The sequence below is a fragment of the Ixodes scapularis genome, unplaced genomic scaffold (genome assembly GCF_016920785.2).
Source record: "Ixodes scapularis isolate PalLabHiFi unplaced genomic scaffold, ASM1692078v2 PGA_scaffold13__105_contigs__length_92229423, whole genome shotgun sequence".
Taxonomy (NCBI): domain Eukaryota; kingdom Metazoa; phylum Arthropoda; class Arachnida; order Ixodida; family Ixodidae; genus Ixodes; species Ixodes scapularis.
Window position 1 is genome coordinate 25,250,421 of NW_024609839.1, and position 17,999 is coordinate 25,268,419.

Consider the following 17,999-nt stretch of genomic DNA (forward strand, 5'->3'; position numbering starts at 1 on the left):
CGACGGGCTTTCCTTTCTCCTACCGATGGCTTAGACAGCACTGCGCGCAAGTGGCGAGATGGAGTATACCGTAAAATCCCGAGAGATGCCTCACCCTCGAAAGATAGCCCACTCCTATTGTTGACTTGATCAGCTATATTTTTTTAAACGCCGAAAGCTAGCCCACTCTTAGTAATAGTAGTGTTGAAATCAATGATGGCCTCGGCGGAAATGTGGCTAGTTCGCTATGGTGGGATATAAGCAAACACTGCTAACTTGGAAGTACAGTCATCTTTGCTTCGTTGCCTCCTGTCACCATAATAAGTTTGGAAGGGGCACGACTTAAAAATAACAATTTTTTATAACTTTTCTTGATTGTACACTGAGAGTTACCCACTTCATATTTTCAGCCGATTTGCTCTTGATGTTAGGTGAGCGCTCTCTCAAGTTTTTACAGTAGTCACATGTCCCCCTCCAACGCGCCGATTGGCTCACCGAAACCGTAGACTTTGCCGTCTGCCGAGCTACGGTGGAACGAAGCACTGTGGTCGACTCATCGTTTTTCTTTGCCACTTTCCAGGAGCAGCCAGGGAGTCCAGAGACAACGAAGACAAGGCAAGGGAAGAGGGCAGCAGTGAGTCATCGTTGTTTCACTTCTGCGGCACGTTTTTCGGCTTTGCGAGCTGCGGTGCGTCGCCGGCGTCGTGTGACCGAAAGGTGTAAATACCTCCCGGCAGCCTTGTAATGTAACCAAACTCATTTTCCTATTATTCCTTTCTTTTATATCTTTTCTTTTTCTTTCGTGTGCTCCTTTTAACTTTTCTTAGGCCTGCTTGAGACCGGGTGACTTTCCCAGCAATTTCGGTGTTGCTGGTGAGTTGTTCCCTAGGTTTCCCTAGTGCGACGCAAATTGCTCGGAGCATGTGCGGCTCGAAACGGACGAGCAACTCTGAGACGTTTGATGTGGCAGCGGCCAATCGGGGACGCAGTATTTTTGCGCAACACCCCGTTTTGATGATGATGACAACTAAAGACACGGTGCTGGTTTTAAATTGATTGTTTTTGAAAATGTACCGTTTCAGAAAGATGAGTTAGTACTCTCAATGCCATTTAAAGGTATAAAAACACATTTATGGTGCATAACTGTGTGTCTAAATAGTGTGAGAAAAATAAAATGTAATAATGACGATGGCAAATGTAGCCATTGGTTGCGCGCGTGAACGCCGGTGTTGCGACACCAAGTTGCTGGGAGAAATTGCTCTGTCTGAAGCGAGCCTTAGGGAAATATTAATGCCGTTTGCTTCCGCGTCATCTGACAAAACCATTGCACCTTCCGAATACTTCTGTACGTTTGTTAGATTGAGCATCGAAGTCCGTCGTGTGACGAGTCGGCATAATACACTATTTAGTGGATGCCTATACTCCGTTCCACCTTCAGTCCGAGTGCAGTGGACACCACGAGCTACCCTAGCCGATCCAGCGCCAGGACAAAATCGCGTGACCTGCCGGTTGGGCAGAGCGACACAGGGAGCTCAAGGTCACAGGACTCTCTCTCAACGCTGGAATGGCTGGGATGGCTCCTAGCGTCCGCTGCACTCGGACTGAAGGTGAAACGGAGTATAGAAGCGTGGCCAACACTGACGCCATGCCGTGGACATTGTGCTTTTGTTTTTTGTTTACTTTATTTTTACTCAACTTTGCTGCCCTACCTCGAAGCTCCATCGGCATTGTACGTCGGTGATGTTGGCGTGTTTCTCGTGACCGTCCTAAAAAAGGCGGCTGACCATTCGGTCGGGTCACGTCGGACCCCGTTATAATTGTACATTGTTTGCTCCATGTAATTGTGTTGCATGTTTGTTTATATGGCGGGAGGTTAGTCGGCTTGAATGGGCGTCTGGTGTCTCGGCTGTAGACGAGAAATTTAGCCAGCGCAGTACAACTACTAGCCTGGGGTCTTTACTGTGCGTCACGCAGTGGTGATACTTGACCGCAGGCCGGTACGATGTTCGTCTGGACTGAAACGGGCAGGAGTGGGGCTTGAACCCAGGGTCCCCGGGGTCATGCAGCACGAGCATTCGCCTCATGCACTCTAAGCTCCAATGCATTACCTCTTTCCCGATTGCGCTTATAGGCCATCGATTAGCGGTGATCGAAGGTTCCCAAGTGCCGTTGAGAAATTAAATTTAGTGCGGAGCTTTGTGTTTCACAATCTTGTGGAACACAATTTCCAATGCTGTCCCGAGCCGGCGTGTATGCTTCATGGTCCCAACAACATGGACAAAAATGCTAAACATGAAGGAACTGAAATCAAGGCTCTCACAAAACCAAGGTAGAACACAAAGAAAGAACCCTGCAGGGAATGTGAGGTGTACTATTCGTGCTTCACCAATATAAGCATTCCTTTGTTGAAAAGCACATGTGTTACAGAGGCTAGCTCTCCGACGAACCAAAAATAGACAACGTTAGAGTACAGTAACTTTCAGAAGTAATAGCCATAGGTATGGGGCCTACTTTCTATATATCGGAAGTGTTCTTATTTGTCGTTTAATTTGGCACAGCATTAGCAGTTTCAGCATTTATACGCCTTCCGCATGTGCTATATCTTGAAGAAGTTGAATTTTAACATCTTTATCCCACATTATACCAACCTCTGTTCCTTTTGAAAGGACAACAATTGGCCACATTTTGATGTGTCATATTGCTTCATACACAAATTAGTTAGGAAAATAAAAGCGGTTTCATGAATCCTTCGAAAATTGCTACTTTTCCCGTGGTCAGGAAGGAGTTAACACACTCCCTCCTCATTTTTGCCATAGCTACGAACCAAGGACGTGGGCTCTTGTGGTATCTAAACTGCACAATAGTATGAAGTGTCTCTGGTGACGTCTTTTACTACTACAGTGTAGACCGCATATAACGTATGTCTCGGGAGTCGCGAAAATCCGCACTATAAGCGCTACCGCACTATAACCAAAACATAAATTTTTCAGGGCAAAATATGTGCCATGAGACAACTTACCTTTGTAAAAGAATTTATTTTATGTTAGATGAAAAAATAAGCTTAGTTTGAGGAAAGTCTTTATTTCAATAGACTAGTACAGTTATGTCTCAAGTGTGTCACACATTTTAAAAAAAATTAGCGGCTTTTGCCTGGCGCAGCCTTTTAACGGCATCGCGGGTTGCGGACGGACGTTGCGAGCGTTCAGGATTGCTAACCCTAATCACTTTTCGCCGATGAAAACGCGTGAAAATTCGCATCCTTCTTACGGTACGCGCCAGTAATACCTTGAACTTGAGCACACGCATGAAATGCGCCAAATAAGAAATCCGGGCGGTGTTCGAGGACACAAATGCTTAGAAATCACCACTGTAGTCGAAGTAAACAAACACAACGACACGGGCGTTTTTGCCGTCTTGAGAGCGCCGCCACGACATCGCCGCATGAGTAGGTGGATCTTCCCTTCTAGTACGTGCTGGGTTATCATAGCGACACACAACGAAAATTCACAGTCAAGAATAGCGCTTTTACGCAGAATGATGAGATGCACGCCGTCTACGACGACGATCACAACCGACGCCTTGTTTGCGGAATAGAAGCAGCCGGCCCGCGACCGGCACACCGGCATGCAACGCGCGCGAACACTTCTCCTCGACCTGCGATTGGTCTGTCGTTGCGGTTGTTTGTTTCTTTGTTTCCAACGCAGCGGAGGGACGCACGCACGTGAACGACTCGTGCGTGCGTCCCTCCGTAGCTATGGCAACTGAAGCCTCTGTCTTCGCTTCTCCCCGCATTTTCGAGCAACCTCCTTGCCCCGCGAGTGCAGTTTGCGGCTCGCGCCGTCAGCGCCGTTATCTAGTGTCGCACAGGGAAGCGAGCTCGCTGCTCCGGTCATCGGCGCGGTCGGCGGGCTGTGCCAAAAACCGCACTATAACCGGTATTTCCCTTCGCGCGCCTGCATTTTAAGCGGTATGTAATTACATGGAGTTCTATGGGAGGTGAACCGGTGGTTTAAAAAAACCGCGTTATACCCGGTCCTGCACTATAAGCGGTTACGTTGTAAGTGGTCTATACTGTAGTAGGCAGCATTGCATGATCTTGTGCCTTTTTGGGATTCAAGCAATAGGACACAAAGCCCCAGAGTTTCATTCAATAGATAGAAAGTTCTGGACCACCGCGAACCGCAGATTTAATTCAACCGTATTTCTGTCCGAGCACTACGAACAAGATACTGCTGCGCGCGCAACTGGCCAAGTAGGCAGCGCGCGCGTGGCCTAACGGTTATCGTACCTGGCTTCCACGTGAAAAGCCAGGGTTCGATTCCTGGGAGCGACGCATCTTTTTGTTTATTCCTGCAGACTAGTATTCTGGTAAATTCGAGAATCCTGTTGCTTGTTCGAGGTCCGAATATTCTACGCGTCGAACTTTCTACACCGATTATTCCAGAAGCCCACGCATGTACATGCGACGCTCTGTTATTATCTTTTGTACCCTTTTATTTTTGGCACAAGTTCACCACATTAAACGTTTATTTCTTCCTGTTTATTTATTGTTCGTTGGTCACCACCCGTGACAATACGTTTATCAGCCAACGTGGCACCGCGCATAGGATCTTCGCTTTCAGACCACAGCCTAATGCGATGCACTAATGCATAAAAAGGCTGGTTACAATCAACTCTGATGGGAAGATAGTAAATGACTAAGCACACAGGCTACCGAGGAGTTTTTATCGGATGGATTAAGCGGGCTCTTACTAGAAGCGTAATAAAACAAATGCTTCGACTCCTGTCAAACTCTTTAGGATGGAGAATCCAATCACACGAATTATGTGGTCACGAGCTCTCGGGCCGTGCTACCTTGTCACCTGCCATCCGGTCACGCGACGCCTGGACACATGGTGTCTAGCGACATTCTGACGTTGCTGCGGCGAAAGGGCGAACGAGACTACGCAGTCACGTGGTCTTAGATGTATACTCTGTTCGTGATGTGCTGCCTCCTTACAATCATTCCCCGAGCCAACAGACTGATTCCCCATAGACATTCCTTGAGTGTGTGTACCCCTTAGGGGTATGTGCAGTGTACTGCTACGACAAATGGTGCGCTAAAAGTATATTGAAAATATGCATCGAAAGTGTGTTGAAAATTTGAATATGACATACAACTGTGTTTTTCAAACTCTCTTTTATGTCTTGAGACGGAAGATTGGGCGAGTTGGCTATCTATTCATTTAGTATACTCTTTCTCCCTCTTAAGTGGTAAAAAACATAAGACAAAAGAGAAGATGTGTAAATGACCGCATAAGAGAACACCCCAACAAGATAAAAAAAAAAAAAAATCAATTTTGTACATTTAGGCATCTTTGGTGGGATAGCAGATGCTCAGCAGACTTAAAAGACTGCACTATTATAAGCAGGAACTTTCGACAGCTCCCGCGAGAAATTATTGAGTCCAAGATCAGTGTGAAGCTGGACGAAAAATGTGTTAGCAACCTTCTATTACCTTGTCTGAGAAAGAGTTCTTTTACCTATAGTAGTCAGTTGCAAATCAAGAAAACAGGGTGAGAGAAAGGAAGGTTGGGGAAGAGGAAGCAGACAAAACTTTAAATAGAGGAAGAGGTTTCTTTACTCCTGCAGTGTTCTGTCTGCTTCCTACTCCCCAGCCTTCCTTTTCCTCGCCCCACCTTCTTGAGTTGCAACGGACTATACCAGGGGTGGCTAGGCTGACCCGGCCTAAGAGCCGCAAACAAAACCACGAAACTTCCAAGGGCCGCGGGGGGGGGGGGGGGGGGGTTCAAACTTTTGTTTAGAGCAGTAAATGAAACTCGAAATAACTTTCAATCTATTTGAGTGAAAAGCAGTCCAACTGCACGTAAGATAGCAGTAGCACAAGACTACCAAACCGCTACCTGTCTTTCGATTTAAAACGCGTTCCATTTCTCTTTTTGGGGAAGTGCTTGTGTCACTGGGAGGGTGGCCGAGGGGGGGGTTAGGGGTAGGGAGTAGGGAGCAGAGGGAGCCGCGAGCCGCAGCGTGGTTGACTATACTGCCGAGACCGGTTATAACGAAGTTATAACGAAATAGCGGCTACAGCGGAGCGATCACGATTTCGCATTCTCTTTTGCACTTCATTGACCGAAGTCGGTTATAACGAAATAGCGGATATAGCGAAGTGATTTCTGGTTCCCGTTGACTTTGTTATAACCGATCTCGACAATAGCAACAAATAGAAAATAACAAAGTGTGATAGATGTACAAACAGTGTACAAGAAGAAGACCAAACGTAACACTGAGTTGACAGCCAGCTCCGAATGAGTGGTTCCTTTTTTACTGACATGCATATTTCAGTGTGAACTGTTCTTCTGCGCCGTAAATTACGAGTATCTATTAACGTGCAGCCTGCCAAAAATATTGGGTTGCAATCTCTGGCCTTTCGCGATGCTACTGGCTTTTCAATATGAGTGCATAAACAGAAATGCACAAAATTGAGGTGGAAATTTTATTCGACAGGCACCGCGGCTCTTGCGATCCGCACTTTCTTTTCGTCGGCGCCACTGCAAAAAAGAAAAGCAAAGTCTGGATTTTTTTTTTCTATGCTCCTGAGCTTTTTTGTGACCCCTCGCTGAATCTGTCACGACCTCCTTTGCGGTCGCAACCCGCGGTTTGGGAAACACCGCTTTTAGTGAATCGAGCTGGCGATGGGGGGGGGGGGCAAGCAAGTGTGTTTATTCTTGCAAATTCTTGCAAAGACGTTCTTCATTCTTGCAAAACGAGGATAAAGGCGGGCAGCAGACCGGACGAGCGCCGAAGCGGAAGCGAGACATGCGCTCTTAGTTTGTTCCTTTCTGCTACGTGCGGACTGAGATCTCGTACAGCACTGACGGGGTTGGGGTTACGTGGGTCTTCTCACTCTCTTTGTCCGCTTGCCTTCTGCCAGCAGCTTTGTCGGGACCCCGGCCCAACGACGGGCCGATGTCGGCCGGACAGCGGCTGTCTCGGCGCACGGCGGAGATGAAGAGCCTGTACGGCAAGAGTGCGGCCATGATTCACGGCATGGAGACGGCCATGCAGCTCTCGTGCGACCGCTTCCGGGACACAAAGCAGCCCAAGCACTGGCCCAACATACCGCTCAAGTTGTAGCACCAAGAACAACATTGTTTTTTTGTTTTTTTTTCATCTTCACTATTGGAGCCTGTATTTGTATGATGGACTGCCCGAGCTCGGCCTTTGAACGCTGTCAGTCGAATTGACACTGAACTCCCAAGAAACATCTTCTTTTTAAGGGGGGACACTGGCTAGAGTTTTAACTTCTGAAGTACCCGAGTGATCGGAATGAAATGTGCGGGGAAGATTTAACATCAGATGTAGGTGTATTGTCCAAACTTTCAACTCTTTAAGACAATTTTAGATACCTGCATAAGAAGATGCGTCATTCTTCTTTAAGAGATCTATGATGTGCAAATGAAGCTATTAAGCACCATTTGGACAGCTTGAATATAAAGTGGGGGATGTGGAACTTTGGACTATTTTGTTTTTCAAACTCAAATATGAATTTAGAAAGAATTATTACCTCGAAAAATGAGATGCATTTCTGTCCTATGTAAATTTTTGAAAACTTAGCTTTTTTTTCAGTTGGGACTTCAATTTAAAACAAGGTAAAGTGGATAGCGCTATCCCCCAGTAAATATAAGTTCAGAGACATTTTGATAGCGGTGTCAGAATACTTTTACCTTCGAACAATAGATTCCTCCGCATGAAATTTGCGGCAAAAAAGTGGAACTGAGAAAAATGCATTCAAACATTGAACTCCTTTACTTTTTTACTGCCTCACAATCTGTTGAAAATACTTTATATCAACATAACTGTTTGGCGTACGGTTATCAAATTTACTGTAAGGGTGAATAAATAATTCCTAAAACCAAAAACCTTAAATTTGAAAATTGAAATTTTTTCAAAACAATTTGAAACATAGGCCTATGTTTCCCCTAATTATGTGGATAGCTCGTGTACTATCATAGACACTATGAGCCGAAACAGTCCTTTGTGTTTCTTCACTGTACCTGCTGGCTTTTGAAAACGGTGTGATGCGATTTAGGAATGGAACGCATGTCTGAGATCCGTACTTCTGACTTTTTGAGAAATTGAAAGATAGCAGAGCTTGCGGGGCCCGCAGATGTAGAAAAAGGCCGGGTCTGGTGTCTCGGCTCATATTGTCTGCAAGGGTACCTACGTTGCGAGACAAACTTTTCCCCCTCCCCTCTCAAATACAAAAATTATTGGAGCACTATCTTCGTCGCGCGACTCGTTTCAGCGGTCCCGAAAACTGCCTCCATTTTGGCATCAACGTCCAAAGTAGAAGCTCGTTCCAGAACTCCTAAAGAAACATTTTTTTTCTAGAAAATTTATTTTCGAACATATTGATTTGCTCACAATAAAAAAGGTTCTAGAGTTCACCGTTTCGCTAAGGGGCCAAATGCAGGAGTCAAATATCCGCACTTGTATGAACCTTACGGGAGTACACTGTGCTGCGTCCAATCACTAGAGTTTCACGAAATGCCATTGGAAGTTTTCCTGTAAACGTTACGCACTGCGTAGGAAAGACGTGGACGCGTGGTGTTTGGGACGCTTGAGTTTTTAATTAAGTGTGAATACTAATTAACTTTATAATCCGTAAACACAAAGGCATGTCCTCATTACATGATTGCACAGCATTATTGGAAGCCACAAAATAAGTCGCTTATAGTCAGAATTAAAGCATGTTCGCAAATGCGTCCATTTCAATGTACTGCCGGTGTTTGAGCCTACTCTTTGCCGCATTATAGTGACAACAACTTAGACCTCGGAGGCACATTTTAATGGCTGCTAATTTTCCATTGATAGGCAAAGAAATGCCAATACCGCAACATAACTTTCAGATCAAGCTTTTTTTTTTTTTTTGTCGAGTTTCAAATGCGATTTATTTAGTAGTTTCTCATATTAAGGCCCGTTCACACACTTGCGACCTTTTAGAAAACCGGGTGCCTTGGAACCTCTTAATATCTTGTTCAACAAGAGGACACACTGGCGTTATCTATTGGGTAGCAGTGTAAACCTGGTGGTCTGGCATATTTTCTATTTCCCTTGCGCATTATCCTTTCTTTCTTGGCTCAAAAAACTTTTGTCAATGTTATAAACGAGCCTTTCTTATAGGTATTACGCGCATCTGACCTCGGAAATCCTGCAAAACCTTGGTTCTTGTGAAATGCAGTTCCAGGGTCACCGCATAGATGGCACCAGGATGCCAGTGTGTTCTCTCGTCCTAAAAAATTTTAATAGGTTTCGACAGGTCTCGTCTCTCTCGGTCGTACTCGGTTGCAAGATTGTGAACGGGCCTTTAACGAGCAAATTTCTAACTGAACATCTTGTGGCAATCATTAATAAGCATCTCCTCTTTTCTTTGAACGCATAGCATTTGCAGGTAAACTTAGGTTGGCATTTTGTGAACCGCCTTGTAGCACATACTGTTCCCGAGGGAGTACTTGTCCTCCTCAAGGCCCTCGCCATTTCTCTGTGCCAAATTCGAAACCGAAGTTGACTTGTCATAGACATTCATCATCCCAGAGATTACATCCTTCACACAGCTGGCCCTTCAATGTACCCCCCCTCCCTCTCATATATTGCAGAAAGGAGCTAGAGAGACAACCGTTCTGGACGACGAGCCATAATTGCATGCCATGTTGAAGTGCCGTAACACTCCTACCTGACCTGTTACGAGAGAAAATGAGGGGTCCACTCATCTTCACCAGTCAGGAATCACTCGATGCAAGGAAGACTAATTTTTTTGACTTGTCCAATGGGGTTCAGTGATCAACAGCTTGTGTGTGACCTTAACCTCAGTAAACAAACCAAACGTTGCTCATGGAAATGCCGAATTCATTTTGTTAGCAATCTTGCTTAAACTTTAGTGTAAGAACAACCCTAAGTACCATTGTTCTCTCTTTAAAACTTTGTTTGTTGACCTATTTGTTAAGTAATACTACAACAAAATTTTTTAGAAATTGGAAGGGGGCTGCATTCTCCGGGAGATCAACACTCGAATATATTTAGAGTGGCACAAGCGAACCTTACGCTGTAAAACGAGCCAGAAAAATTGGTGTCTGTGCAAAGAAACCTCAAACTTTCATTGAATGTGCACTGACCGGGACAGTCTTACCGTGTGAAATTTCAAGGTGTAGTTAGTTCTCTACCTGAAAAAAGTGAGGGCAACAAACTTGCCAAAGTCAAGGTTGGTTGCATTTGCAGACGACCAAGTCAGCGAGGCTATTTACTTGCGGCACCGTCTCCTGATGGGGGCAGGGAGCAGACGACGCACTCTGTCGTCTGCTTGCTTCGCCTATCGGGGGGTGGCGACACAAGTTAATTTCGCCACTAACTCAGTCTTCTGCGAACGTGCCCAACATTGACTTTAGCAGGTTTGTTGCTCTCTATTTTTACAGAAGGAGAACTATCCCTTGAAATTTCACACGCCAAGACTGAACTGCTCGTTGCGCATTCTGTGAGAGTTTGAACTTTCTTTGAGCAGGTGCCAATTTTTCTCGGTTTGTTTCAGAATGTCGGGTTCGCTTGTGCCACCCTAGATATGAACCGTGCTGAGACACTCTTGTCACCGCCATTCTTTACGGTACTTATGACTGCTAGCTGAAATCTTTCTGCCACGAGGCAATATAATGTGCAGCATGGTTGCACAAACTCCCAAGCTGTACCAACATTGCAAATATAGTCATGTCTCGTTAATATGGACCCTGCTGATATGGATACCCTGCTACATGGACACCACCTTCGGGGACCAACCGGGAGAATACATGCATTTTTGTCTCAATATGGACAACTCGCATTATGGACGATTTTTTGTGGGAACGGAGGTGTCCATATTAACGAGACATCACTGTATAAGCACGTTCATAACATGGACGTTTAGTAAGGCATCAACTTTTTATTCAGCTCTGGTGTGCAGCTTTGCATTGTTGGTTGGTGAACAGTTAATCAAGGGTGCAGTTTGTGTGTGATCATGCCTTTCTGAGAGCATGCAAGGGTCAGATTTTGACATTTCCCAGATACAGGTTTTGTTCAATTGGTGATTTTATCAACTCATCTTTCCCAGTGAGTGATGCAATGCGTGTAAAGAGCATTCTGATGGGTAGCTGCCATGTGTCCCAGCTTCCTATGTAGGAGTGCTTCTTTAGTGGAACAATGTACATTCTTGTCCAAGGCTGAGTGTGGGCAGGTGCCCTACCCTGTACATACTTTATTTGTGTCCGCTCGAAACAGTTTGTAAGGTGTGACTATGTGTTTGATTAAGTTTTTAAATTGCCGTGTGTTTATCACACACACTCACATTCTTTTGTGTGTGAGATTTTATGTCTGACAATTGCTGTACACATATGGCAACTTGAATAAAGGATGTGTGAGAAGAAGGTTCATTAAAAGTTTTAGTATGCTGTTGCAAGCCTCTGCTACTTCTGGCAATGGTACATGATGAAAATTTCATTATTGTGTACCATTTGAATAAACCATAACGCTCTCACAATTTAATGTTTCTTTGGCACAACTGTTACCAGGTAGAACATGTCCTTGGTCAGAGATTTTGAAGGTTGATCGCACCTCTGTTGAGAGTAGTGAAAAGTATAATCAGTTTTTTTCTGCAGAGAATATGCTATTTGGGGAAGGAAGTTCGCAGCAAGAGTTTTTACCTTTCGAATGATCTCCGCTTTGTTTACCCAGTTTCATTTACTCGGTGCCATTTATTCGGAATAAAAGTGGTAAATACTGGTTCCTTAGTTCAAACGATTCATGAATTGTGAAACAGACCCCTTTGAAACGTGTGCACCGTCTAGTACCATTCGAAGATGCTCATGAGGGTATCTATGTATGCAAGGCGCTATGTCAAAAGCAGTGTCCAAAATATTATGACCGCCAATTTTGTCTGGTGGGGATTTTGTAAGGGGTGTATTTACTTATGCTTGTTATCTGGTGGTAGCTGCTTGCAGTCACGGTTACTAACAGCAAGAAAAATGGTAAAACAGTTTAAGTTTTAATAGGGCACATTTCCAAAAGAGGCTTATCCCTTCCACAGAATGTCTCAAACTTGACTATTTGACTGGAGTCTGGCTGCCATTACTGTTTTGCCATCATGGGTCCTTTATGAAGGGATGTTTTTGCGGTTTAATATCATTTTTCGTTATTTCTCACTTTATGTGCTTTAGCGAACTTTTTGTAAGGGTTATATTTCACTCAAATTTGTTTCTCTCCACACAATGCACAAATGTCCACGGGTGAGCTTTCTCTTTTTGCTCCCTTCTGATCGGCAGACATGTTGTTAGAATTCATTGTTTTTGTTGTGTATGCATTGCATGGGTAGCACCTTAGAATTTACATAACTGCAGCTGTTGCAATGAAATGGCAGGTTAAGAATAGCTGGACAATACCCTCCCACAAAGCTCTCTGCTCCTCACGGTTGGTAGTACTCCTCTCAACTCACTTTCGCTCCAGCATTTGCTCTGCTAAAGTGAATAGTGTAAAGGGCGTTGTGGGAGGAGCTTGTGCTGCTTTTGTTGACTTGCAACGGATTTAGTAAAAAGGTGTTGACCCCATGCAGTGCGTTACTAATTTTCTGTGTTATGTGAAGATTCGTTATGGGACACTTTATCGGGACATACATGTTTAAAATGCAAAAGCTGTCTTTTATTTCTTTTGTTCTCTGACATCCAAGTCTTGCAAGAACTGCTTCACGCAGCAAAATAACTGCACAGTTTTTTTTCTTTCTTGAGGTGAGGAGTACAGCAGCTGGGCATCTGGATTACTGTTGTAGTGTCTAATACCTGACACCATCAGACATACCTAAAAGTAGTGTATTGCACATGTTTGAAACTTTATTTATTTTTTTTTTTTTCATTTGAGTTTAGGCATTTTTTGAGCTGTCTTTGAAGGACAGCAACACTAACGTAAAAAAGCTAGCTAGCTCTTTTGTCATTCATTTTTTCCTTTGGGCTGTTTCAGTTGCTGATGTGCCATTTCATACGAAGTAATTCAGGATTTTTTTTTCTTAAGGGGGGAAAAAGAAGGGGGGGGGGGACATGCCTATTTTTTATTGCCGCGTAAATTTCCAATCAATCCGCCCTTCATTTCGTCCCGCAACAGCTGGTTAATTGCGCTTATAATTGAACTAGCTACCAAAGGAAATTGTAAGCGCGTCGTAAGGATTCCGTTCTGCAAGCGCAAGTCTACGCGACGGCCGCTTCCTCCCGCGGCTATTTCATCAGCGTCTGCGCGTTACAACAATTTGCTCGACCACAATTATTGCAAAAGGACTGCTATAAACGGGCGAGTGACGCAACGGAACGAGTCGCCCGCTTTAGGAGCGCGTTAAATTTTTCGCATACGGTCAAGCCAACACCGCGCGAATATGCTGACAGAGTTCCTGCTGTCACGCGTCTAGCACGAGCCTTGTACCTTAGATGGCGCCTCCTGAGCCTCGAGCGCGCATGCGCAGTTAAGAAGCACGACGGAAGGCACACGAGCGTGCTGGAGGCCAGGTCGCCAGGTCAGGCATCTGAAGGTGGTATGCCTTTTCGCAAAACGGTTTAGGCAAATTAAACATATCGTTTGAGACGATTCTTCGCAGCATATATATATATATATATATATATATATTTATACACATACATACATACGTACATACATACATACACACATCATTTAATCGAAAATGTGTCTGCTAATCATATGACAAACCGACTGATCTCTGTTTCCGTCATTTAATTAACAAACCAAAATGTGTGTGATCTGCGCTCAGTTTTCGGGCTAGCACGACCAGCGAAGTTCGGCGGCGAGGAGCGAGCGCGTGATATGGCCTCGAGTGTAACGACGCATGTGCCGGAGGGGCGTGGCGGGAGCAGGTGCCGATTCAAGCTGACACGCTTTCGCGTCTTGCGTCCCAGCCACCCACTGCCCACCGCAGCACCCATCCCCGTCTCCCCCGCTGTGTACAAACAATGCGACACGGCCGCGCGGAAACTAACAAAACAAACGTACAAAACGACACACACACGCACATTTGCTGCCGCGCGTTCGTACACACGAACGATCGTGTCTCTTTAAATCCGTTCGGGCATTTTATTTATTTTTCTCCTACGGCCCGTCGAAACCGAGGGTAGTTCCGAAACGCCGGGAAAGTCGTCTAGATAGACCGGAAATGGTGCGACGCCATGTTGCGGTTTCGTCCGGATCGTTCCGAATCCGAAGCCATTACGGCGGGACGCGCATCACGAGTCGAAAGCGTAGCCGTAGCCCGAAAGACGCCAAACATGCCGCTTCTCCATTGGGAAACTTTCGGAACGCGGTCCGCGCGTTTCCCGCGCAGTCTCCGCCGTGCTTCGGTCGCCCGGTTTTAAGCGGCTTCTCCCGCCGCAACACAGGTGGCGCCCGGTGTGCCTACTTCCGGGTGCCATTACACCATGGCCCCCATCATACTGGAAGAAATTAAAATCGCTACAAGAGACGCTCCGCACGGTGAGTTGGCTCACTTTACGTGCGGGTTGAGGCCCGAATTGCACGCGGTCGGCCGCGATCGGTCGTGCCGCAAAGTCCGCAGGGCGTACGGACGTTTCAAAAACAAAATATCGCGTCCCCCCCCCCTCCCCGGTAAACACTGGCCAAGGGGAGGAGGTGGAGGGGGCACCCTTACCACGCCTATCCCTTCATTTCTTGTTTTATACCCTGCGCAAAGGGCAGCATTAAAGAGAAGAAAAAAAAAATAGGGTCCCTTTAATGCCATCGCGTGCGTTATCTGCTTTTTCTGGTCTGGATCGGAATGCGCTTGTGTCGCAACGCGACAGCGACTGACCGCACACTCGCAGTCCGCGCGCTGCTGACCGCTCCTCCGTTTCAATGGATACGAGTGTGGTGGGGGCGGAGAGGGAAGGCTATACAAATAAATGCGGAACAATAAGCGGATTAAAAATTGCACGAAGCCGGACAAATACTCGACCCGGTTTCTTTTGTCCAACAGCCGATTGCCACGCGTTAAAATGACACCTGAAACGCCGCGAATCGGTCGAGAATTGACACCAGCGCGCGTTGGGTATGGTTTGGTCACCCCTCGCGGAACCCAACTAGCCGCCGGTAACTATTGGGATCTTGGGACGTGCGGTGCGTGCTAGGGCGGTCACCTGGCAGCTCTCATCAAAGCCATGCTGTTCGAGGTGTTAATTAGAACGGTAGTTTCGCGTTGGCTTCGTTACGGGCGCAAAGTTTCATTGAACGAAGAATACGGTCGATCTCGACTTGCACAGCCTCCGGCTTTATTCATGTCTGGTTTGCTCTTATCTGCCTCTGCTGTTCTGTCTGAATCGACCTGGAACCGATACTTTGGATTGTCTATAGTTCAGTGGGAATTACGCCAAAGGACAAAGAAAAATAAAGAAAAATTGAATTGTTCACGCTAAGAACTCGCGCCATTCAAAGGGACTCAGGTGCGGTCGAGGCGGTTTACCCCACTTGTGCTGCCGTTTTGGTTTTTGGGAACTTGTTTGTTATTGTGCCACATTTAATACATGTGTGACCATGCTCTCCAGTATTTAAAGAGTTTGAAAAAATGGTTGATGTACCATCGTTGCCTGCTCATTAAAAAATAATCGGCTCCTGAGGGTAGCACTGTTGGGAACAGTCGTGAATAGGGGCACATTATGGTGTAAGGGCTATTTCACTTTACTGTACTTTTCCGTCATATTGGTTTGTATCGCGCAGGTATCAGTCGTATGCTACAAGCCACGTCAAACTAGATGCTTGACTTTGAAATTATCCACCTTTTCAAAATTCATTCTGCTTGCTTCAACCACTATCACCATCTGATACTTCACTACACTGTAGCAGTTCATTCATATTCATAAACAACCAACAAGGTGAGCACATTGGCTGCAGTTACACTAAAAGTATAAGCACGCTGAAAGAGGTGTCGCTTTGACTGTCCTTGGTGTATATACTTTTAGTAACATCGAAAGAAATGCTAGACATCAAAATTATTCACCCTTTCCAAAATTCAGTTTGCCTACTTCCGTTGCTGTCATCATCTGAGTGTATATGACATCTGTGGCATAGTCGCGCAGCTTTTTGATGGCCGCCAATAGCGTGCCAAGTTGAAGACGCGCACCAGAGCAGATAACACGAAGCCTGTGCCTACTAGATTATAGCGGAGTGCAATGCACTAGCAGGATACAAGTGCTGCGTCGCCATTAGTTTCTAACTCTTGTCAAATGAATCGGTTGCATTAAAACTTGGGTTTTGGCTAGTTGATCTAGACTAGTTAATAGGTTTAAGAAGCCCGAACAACACGAGGACAAAGAAGACATGAAGACAACATGCCCCCTTAATGCGTTTTTGCAGCCATTAACATGTCAAAAGTTACACTTGATATTTGAGCCACTAGTTGGCACTGTAGTTTAGAAAGGTGGTACAGAATTCTCAACGGTGGAAGTGCTTGTTTTGTGTACACCCTGAAGCACTTGCCTTGTGTACACACTTCTACTTCGTCTTCATTTTTTGTGCACCGTGTCGATTTTACTTGGTATAAACCAACTAGCCTGCATTGCCACCCTAATTTAGTCTTTTAATATAGTCTTGACTAGGACACAAAAGTTTCTTTGAGCTGAACCGCTACAAAGGGAAAAAGCCGTGCCATCATCACTTGTCGTTCGTGTTATTTTCTATCGTCCCTTTCTGTTTGCGCTTTTAAACCTTATACCTATCATCGTCGACCTGCATTTCTGCATATTGAACAGGTTAGGAAAGATAATTGTTTGAGATCTAACTTTTCAAAATAGACCCTTTTCAGACGTCAGACCAACCTTGTGGTCGTCACGGGAGCTTTAAAATTTCCACTCCAATGGCAGTGACGGGAGAACAAAAAGTGCCTAAACTACGTGCCCCCATGTTTGTGAGTTGAAGGCGATGAACAGTGTTGGTGGAAATAAGTGTTCGCCAGTTTTCCTCGCTTCTCTCGTAGAACCAGAAGACCACTGCCAAAACTGCTAATTTAGTTTACAGCACTCGTTTAGGATACTGACCCAATTGGCAGAATTCGGTGGACCGTAGATATGCCTTTCGAGGCAAACTGCAAAAAAAACTACAATGTTGTGTTTGGGCTATAAGTGTTGTGCGGTGTACAGCGGTCAATTTCGGGGAATCGGTTCTTTGCCGCTGGCCCTATTAACACCTAGATGTTTCAGTGGCATCCTCTTATGGTTCCCTTACATAATTTAAACTGGGTTGCTAGCAAAGTGTAAGAAAAAAAGACTTTTTTTTTAAAAATCAAGTTGATCAAATTTATTTGATTTAAATCACTATAGCTATAAAATACTGCTTCCTAGTCGCTAAATGTATTTTTAAGTGTGACAGATTAATTCATCAATCCGTCTGATTGCTGAAAACAACGCGGAAGAAAGAATTGCTGTAAATTTAAAGTACACTTTGAGTAACCATTTTTTATTGAGTAAACCCCCCACAGTAGAACAAAAACAGACATATTTTTAGTTCCAATTTTCTCGAAAGACCACTGCTTTGTGCTAGTCTTCAGTTGTATGAATGTTTTTTGCTCGGTGATTCCTCGATTTTTAACACCAAACAAATGCACACAGAAAGCATCAAATAATACCATTTTTTTAAGACTCCCTGAGACTGGGTGGAAGAAACTTGTGTTTTTTCCACCTGGTTTTGGGTGGTCTAAAAAAATGGTAAACCTACACCAGCTCGCCTGCGCCCTAACTGTTTTTTCATCAAATAATGGGCAGCAATAATATTTAAAAGAAATATATATATATATATATATATATATATATATATATTAGGAATTTTCTTTTTGCAGGAAAGGAATTTACATCATTATAGTGAAACTGGTCTGATTTTTAAATCGAGGGTTTGTCGACTATCCTTGCCCCTAAGTGAAGTGTTTCTCCAGCTGAAGTGCTGTCTTAGCAGATCTGAGCCATCCATTG

General features: G+C 44.9%; 1 protein-coding gene across 1 annotated transcript in view; it reads left to right on the forward strand.

The window, feature by feature from the left end:
* LOC8043108 (gem-associated protein 8) overlaps positions 1 to 11,447 on the forward strand; it is a 34,041-nt gene extending 22,594 nt beyond the window's left edge. The window contains exons 4-5 of the mRNA XM_029995786.3: positions 560 to 613; positions 6,911 to 11,447. Coding sequence (XP_029851646.2) covers positions 560 to 613; positions 6,911 to 7,113 — 257 coding nt within the window. The 3' untranslated portion in view covers positions 7,114 to 11,447. The remainder of the gene's footprint in view (positions 1 to 559; positions 614 to 6,910) is intronic.
* The last annotated feature ends 6,552 nt before the right edge of the window (positions 11,448 to 17,999 follow it).